The following is a 7,914-nucleotide window of genomic DNA, read 5'->3' on the forward strand; positions in this document are numbered from 1 at the left end:
GCTGGGGTAGAGCAGCTTACACCTGGCCACTCAGTCCTGGGCTCTGGGTGGTGGCATCAGGCAGTAGAGGGGCTGCCTGGGGCACAAGGTGCTGAAAGTGTAGAGCCACATGGCTAGGTGGCAGGCAAGAGTCTGGCCCCCAGCTGGCTGGTCTCACTAGGCACAATTTACACCTGCAATCAGTGTCTACACGTGTGTTTAAGCACAGTAAATTACCCCGGCATACTGTCGAGGACAGTACTATCTTAATATGATGTAAATTAGTTCAGTGCGGCCTAATACTGTCACACATGTAGAAGGTGATGCTTTACTGCACAGCTAATTATTCTACTTAAAGCACATATGTAGACATGGCCTGAGAGAGTTGTGCTCCTGCAGTGATGAGACTCTGGTTTTAAAGGGTGTTTATACAAGTGCACCAGGGGAGGAGGGGTGCTTTAATTGGAGCCACTCTGAGAGCCGCTCTAATTAAAGCACCCAGAGCATCTCATATATCAGCATCCCTGCACTTCAAAATGGTGGATGGGGTGCTTTAGATAAAGTGCCCCACTGCCATTTTGAAGTGTGGGGATGCTGATACATGAGACATAGGAGGCTGCTGGAGTGCAGTAATTGCCACATTCCAGCAGGCTCAATTAATCGAATCTGTTCCAATGCAAGCTGATATCAGTGGGCATATCTCTACATGCAATTAATGTGAAGCAATAAACCCCAGAGTTTATTGTTCTGCAGTTTATTGCTCCCAGGTGTGCCATTTGAATGTGCACCTGGGACCACAACACGTTGATCCAGGTTGGAGCAGCCCCAGGGGTCAGCTCGTCAGCCTGGAGCTGTTCCCCTCAGCTCAACATACTGTGAAGTGTCTGGCTGGGGAATGAGGGTGTTTCAGTGTGGGGCTAGCCAGCAGGTGGCCCCTGCACTGAAAGCATCCTTGTGCCCCAGCGATCCAGGGCAGCATCTACATATATGATACTGAGGAGTAAAACACTCTTCTGCAGAAGAGTACTTGTATTTAGAAATAGTACCCTGCTGTGAAATTAATTAGTTTACTCAAGCCTAGTAGGGGCACACATGTAGACATGTAATGTCTACTGCAGGGCTAATTAGTCAACTTGATTAATCGAGTCTGCTGGAGCGTGACAATTACTGCGCTCCAGCAGCCTCCTGTGTCTCATGTTTCAGCGTCCCCACACTTCAAAATGGTGGCGGGAGCAATTTAGCTGAAGCTCTTTTGACAAGCTTTAGATAAAGGGCCCCCACTGCCATTCTAAAGCGGAGATGCTGAAGCAGACGCAGAGCCCAGGGCTGAGTGGCCCTCTTGTAAACTGCTCCACCTAAGTTCAAATTGCTGCTGTCCTGGGCGCACATATAGTCACTGCACTTGGGAGTATTTTACTCTGGCTCAAACTATTCCAGAGTTTATTGATTCATGTTAGTTGCATGTGTAGATACCTTCTCAGTGTTCTGTTAGAAAAGTGAGTGTATATATACACGTGTATACATATATGCACAATATAATGATTTATGCTACATATTTATAGTGAATAAATACTATTTCTTTTTCCATTGTAGCTATGACATGAACAAATCAGGAAACTAAGGCCCTGATTCTGGAAACACAATAACATTTAAGAGTAACTGCACCATGAAAGAAGCGGTGCTTGTTTTGTCTATTTTTAGACTCTAAATGTTTTAAATTGGCCTGGGAAGCTGATCTTAAATGCTTTGTTAGCTGAAATGGTATTTACTTGCCTGTGATTAAAAGAGATCCCATTAGAACAATTAGTGCCTAACAAACAAGGCTTTTCCACTGTGTGATTTTTTCCAGCCGGTTAATCTTTGTTCCTTTGCAGGTAGGAAATGTGAAAGTCTAGCAGTATCTGTGTGGATTTACAGCACTTTTTTTTTTTTTTTTTTTTTTTTTGCAGATACAAAGCAGTAATTGATGCTTGCTCCCTTCAGCCTGATATTGACATTCTTCCTCATGGAGACCAAACCCAGATTGGAGAGAGGGTCAGTAACCATCCACAAGGGGTTATTTTTCATAGGGGTTTGTTTTGTTTTTTTGGGTTTTTTTGTTAAGCCTTTAGGCTTTTTTTTTTTAATCTTAGAGGCTTTGTTGGCAATGAAAGCAGTCTTTGAGTTAAACATATTTTTAGGTCATTAGACTGAAACCCCATTGCTTGGTAAACATAAAAATGGTTGCTGTTTGTATGAGATATACTGGTTTAAATGATCTCCTGTCAGAATGTTTTTCAGTAGTCCCTAGTTGCTATCTTAAATATCTGTCCTGACTTCACTGTGTGTAATTTGGTCTCTGCAGGAATAAAAGTAAAAGTTAGGCTTATGTTTGACACACCTGACTTCTATCTGAAGATGTAAAGTGATTAACATCTAATGAATTAAGCTATAACACACCCTGCTGGAAGAAGTGGAGAAGTTAAATACCTTGCTCAAGGCAAGTTTGTGGTGAGGCTGGGGATACAGCCCAGATCTCATTTTACAGGCGGATCATGCTTCATACAGCATGGCTTGCTTTTGTGATTAAAAATCACCAATTACAGTTTAGTCATATAATACAAACTTTATACGTTAGGTAACCAAAGCAGCATCAAGCATTGCAGAAATCTTCATAGACATCCAGAATATTCTTAGACCTGATGTTTCTTGAATTAGGGAGAGTATAATTGAAAATATATTGAAAACATTTTGGGGGATTTTGTAAGGAAACAAATATGTATAAGCAATCTCTATCCTTTCTTTCTATTTCACCAGAAGTTTCAAAGGCAAACTGTCTTAAGTGATAGACACCCAGCTGCTCCCACATTTTGAAATCTGGCCTAATTCACTTAAAAGTACTTTTGATAATGCTGAAGTACATATACAGAAAGGAGGACAAACATTTAAAAAGCCACTTTCAGCATATAATTGAGATTATTTAAACCTTTCCTCTTAGCTCATAAGAGAAAATGTGGAACATTTCAGCAAGTCAATGTAATCTGAAGGAAAAGCTTTAATAATGTTTACAATACTGTACATATAGCCCAGAATTCAAAATGGAGAGGTCCAGTTTTCCCGGCAACTAATGTGCTGTTTTTTCTAGTTGAATTGCAAGACTACAAAAAGTTATTCCTGGGTTCTTTCCATCCTTAATCTTTTTTCCACATCATCATTAACAAAGCAAAATTTCAGCCATAGAATTAAATTAACAATTCTGTGATCAATTGTTTATTGTTTTATTGGCTTATCTCCAGGGTATTAATCTTTCTGGAGGGCAGCGCCAGCGCATCAGTGTGGCCAGAGCACTTTATCAGCAGACAAGCATTGTGTTCCTGGTAAGGACCATTATCTGTGTGCTGTAAATCATAGTACTATGTATAATCATTCAGGATTTTTAACAGGGCAGCACACAAAGTTCTGTTTCTCTGAACCACTCCTAATGTGCACCCTTTATTTTACCTGACATACAATGTAAAAATATAAAGTCTGCATCCACAGGTTCAAATGATCTCGGAGAATTCTTCAAGGTTTGTTCTCCTGGTAGAAAAACTTTACTGGAGGTACCTGAACAGACATGGTGAGCACCTGAAGAGCAAATAGCTTTCAGTGCTGATGCTGCACAGCTAGGGATCCCCTGTGCATAAATCTCAGTGTGTGCACTGCAGACTGTTTTGTCTGCCTTGCAACAGAATTGCAAAACTGCATAAGGATGTCCTGACTGGCTGACCTGGAATGCTCAGGGTTAGCCTGTGTCTTCCTGCAGCAATACGTGGGATTGTAAAGGAGGTGTATTCTGCTCCCTGCTTGGCTGGGAGCAGTGGAGTTCAGCAAGCTGTTGCTGTCTTCCCATGAGAGTGGGGGAAAGGGGGTGACAAAGCATCCTGGGATGCTGGATGACTGTGCTGTGGCTTCTCTCAAAAGATGAAGTTGTACAGCCATTCACTCTCCCAGGAGTGATTCAACCCTGGTTGTTCCCATGTTGTTTCCCCCCCGTACTGGACATTTTCGCTCTGTGAGAAAAATCCTGAATGTCTGTACACTCGTTATTTCCCCTGGGAAAGCAACTTTTCCAGGAGAAACTGAATACCTGTACAACAGCCACCCTTAAATACGACAGGTGAACAGATAGCTATGAAGATAAAAAATATACAAGCTGTGGAGTTAACTCTTCAGTGTCAGATGAAATTCTGCTTTGACACTTTCATTTATTTTTTCACAATTAGAGGTTTAACATCCACAGTGTATGTAAAAATATCCCAAGTTATCCCAACAATAACATTAATGTCATCCTGTGTTAGACATCTCTCCTGCAGAGAAACAAGCTCCTTGCTCACCTGGCATGGCTTTTGATATATCCTACCCCAACATGAGTGAAGCTGCTATGGTGAGAGTGAAGAGGCCCTTGAACTAGTGCCTAGGAAACCAAAGTACATACTACACACTGGTGGGTTTATTGTCTCTGTCAGCTGAGAGCTTCTTTTTGAAGCCTAGTTCTCAAGGTCATAGCCTCTTGAAGATCCTCTGCAACTGAGTTAAATTAACATTGCATGCTAGCCATGTGGATATAGCCATGTGTCATGCATCTTTTCTCAGGAGCTGAGAAAGGGCAGAGTCACAGGCCTCTCCCCAGGACTGACGAGTAAGTTACATGACACCTGCACGACTCCTCCTAGAGACTTAAAATCCTTTCACAACACCAGCTACTTATAGTGGGCCGGCAGAGGTATATAGTAGTCTGGCCAAGTGCTGCAGTGGAGCAGAGCTAATATGGGGCCTCCATCTGTCAATAACAGAGCATCATTGCATAGACCAATGATTTCTCAACCTTTTCTAGACTCGAGGCACCCCTCAGAAAATGCCAGCTCTTAGCATTCACTTGTTTTTTGGCTACAGAAAAATATTAGGTCAGTTCTTCTGTGCAGAAACTCAGAAAGATAACAACAATGATTTTAACAGTGCGAATTCTTGTTTGAAATCTCTGGGTTTATCTTGTGAATCATGCTTGCACGCCTAACAGTGCTAACATTTTATAGTACCCTGTGGACCCTGGAAAATATCTCATGGTACCCTGGTTGAGAATCATGGGTTCTGAGCCAAATCAGAACAAGGGAACTCAGAAAACCAACTGATAATTTCATATATGGTTTTTAACATTACTCAGATTTTGGCTGTATGATTACCAAGAACTTTATGTGGAAGTGGGTGACTGTCACACTATGCTGTGTTTTGAGAATATGCTCCTTGTGTGAGGTTACCATTAAATACATGCTACAATATTCATCACCATTTATTTCCCTCATATTACTATTTTAATCAAGTATGTAAGAAAACCAAATGCAATTACATATGTGGTCACAAGTAAAAATGTAGTTCAAAAGTAATCTCAATACAAAATTAGTCCAAAATTCAGGAAAAAAGAGTAATTTTGTTCCCATTGAATTCGATTTTCATGACAGAAAGTGGAGTTAACCCAATTCTCAGTGCTTTTTGAAAATCCAACCCAAAAGTCCACTACGTGGATGGAGGAAAGAGCAAATTTCCAAGTGAAAAAGAATCCGTACCTTTAACATAATAAATAACATCCAGTGAAAAGACCATGTAAATCTTACCAACAATATTAGTACCAGTAGCCACAGCCCATATATCTGTAACTCAGTATAAACAGGATCAAATAAGTAAATCCTGAAGACAAAAATATAAGTTTGCTCCTTCCTCAATCAATCTGATGAAAATCAATGAGCCAATAGGACAAAATGAATCTAATTTCCTCTGTTTAGTTGTTAAAGTAAACATCTGCTCCAGATCATAGAAATGATCAAGCTTTCTGCCATGGTGGTTTTTCAATAATGAAATTATGTTTTCTAATAAGTGGGAAAAAAATACCTTACCAGCAGGAAAACATGTTGCCAAGTAAAATTAAGTTTTGATTATACTCAATTTCTATGGAAGTTTCTGATACATGTACCCTCAACTTAGTTGACTACCCTGGGTTGGGTCTGTCAATCTGCACAGTGCAACTTAAGAAACTGGCTGTGCCCGTGTGCACTAAATAAACTGAAACACGGGTTCAGCTAATATTACCATATTTCAGATTAACTTCAAAAGAATAACTCCTGCTTTATTATTGGCTGTCTGAAAAGCCACAGCGTAATTTTGATTTACTGATAATCTTCTTTTTGTTATCAGTATTGATCCAACTGATTTTGCTGATAGCAGCATCAATGTTAATATGTATAATTTCTATTACGTCCTTTAGAAGCCAGGCTGCAGCAATGTGGTGCATAGCTAATTTTTTTTTCCATTCCCACCTGCCCATGCATAGGATGATCCATTTTCTGCTTTGGATATCCATTTAAGTGACCATCTTATGCAAGAAGGAATCCTGAAAATGCTAAGAGAAGACAAGAGGACAATTATCCTTGTCACTCACAAACTACAGTACCTACCCCATGCTGACTGGGTAAGAAAGTTGTCATCTTTTCATTTCTCTTGTTATAGCAGGGCTCTTATTGCATTTCAGCATCATCTGGATGTCTTAATATGAGTTTCCAATTTCAGACATATTTAAATAATTTATGCTGGCTACCTTGGGAAGCTAGGTGCTCAGCCCTTTATGAAAATCAGTTCCCTTTTCAGTTATCTTCATCACCTAAAAACACTAGTCACTTTAAAAAAAAGTTCTCTTTACAGCCTTGAAACAATTCAGTTATCAGAAAATGAACAGAGTTGTTCATGTCTTTGACATTATTGTGCAATTATTTTGCAGAAGGAAAACTACAAGAAAACTGAGGTGAAGGGAGAAGAAAATAGACACTTCAGGCACAGACAGAAGTAACAACTCAGTCTGGCCATAGAAAGTGGTCTATAGCTTGTGACCCAACACAAGTGCACAGCTGCAGACTTATTAAAAAATGGCCAATTGGGTGAAATTCTGAACCCTCATTGCAAAAGGAGTCAGATGAAGACATTTCAAAACAGAGCATCTTCTATAACTGCTGTCTGCCTGCCTGCCAGCCTGTCACTGTTTTCAGAATGGGAGGGGGAAAAGGGAGTGGGAGGAATTCAGTCTGGGGGAGTTTCAGCTGCCACTGGAGGGTGGGGTAGGTGTGGTGGGGCCCCTGAGTTGTGGGGGGGAGGCTCCAATTCACCCACCCCACACTCCAGCACTGGCTGGGGAACCCTTAGAATGAGCTCCCTCTGCTCCCTTCCCCCCTCCCAGTCTGAAAACTTTGCAGCCTTGCAGGGAGGCAGGGCTGTTGCTGGGGGAAACCAGCGGCAGGCTGGCAGCCAGCAGTTAGATTACCCTTCCCCCTGGAACCAACAGTGAACTTCTGTTTGGTCCAGGGATTGTTATAACTCAGAACACTTCCTGCAAAGTGTTCCCAGTTACAGTGGGGAGTTGCACTTCTGTCTGCACCTGAATTCCTGGGTTACTTTAATACTAAATGACACATCACAATAGGCACTTTACTTTTCAATATTCTAATATAATAAAAGGCTTTGTCTGTCTGTCCTTAAGGCTTTTGCTCAACTGCACATGCGCCAATTGGCTGTGCAGCAGGGTGGCCAGGGTTAGGACCAGCTGCGTTAAAACGGGAGCCCCTCCCCTGCACCACCTCCCCCTGCAGCAGCCGGTGTGGCAGCTCCCTCTGCCCCACCTCCACATGTGGCAAAAAAAAAAAAAAATTGCCATGAGCACTTTACAAGCAGCAGGGCCAGGGTTGCACCTGAATGGGAGCGAAAGTAGGGGGAGCAGGGTTGGACCCGAGGAGGGGGGGGCTGGCCGGACCCAAAGTGGGGGAGCGTGGGGAGCAGGGTTGGACCCAAAGTAAGAGGAGGAGGAGTGGGGTCAGACCCGAACGGAGGGGTGTCAGACCCGAACAGGGGGGAGAGGGAGGGGGTTGGGCGGGGTCA

At 42.1% G+C, this 7,914-nt stretch overlaps 1 protein-coding gene across 1 annotated transcript in view; it reads left to right on the plus strand.

The window, feature by feature from the left end:
- The window catches only part of ABCC8 (ATP binding cassette subfamily C member 8), a 154,741-nt gene that overhangs the window by 100,905 nt on the left and 45,922 nt on the right, over positions 1–7,914 (plus strand). Inside the window, exons 21-23 of the mRNA XM_006024884.3 lie at positions 1,929–2,013; positions 3,255–3,335; positions 6,323–6,460. Of these exons, the coding sequence (XP_006024946.1) occupies positions 1,929–2,013; positions 3,255–3,335; positions 6,323–6,460 (304 nt within the window). The remainder of the gene's footprint in view (positions 1–1,928; positions 2,014–3,254; positions 3,336–6,322; positions 6,461–7,914) is intronic.

Source organism: Alligator sinensis, unplaced genomic scaffold, assembly GCF_000455745.1.
Source record: "Alligator sinensis unplaced genomic scaffold, ASM45574v1 scaffold447_1, whole genome shotgun sequence".
NCBI lineage: Eukaryota > Metazoa > Chordata > Crocodylia > Alligatoridae > Alligator > Alligator sinensis.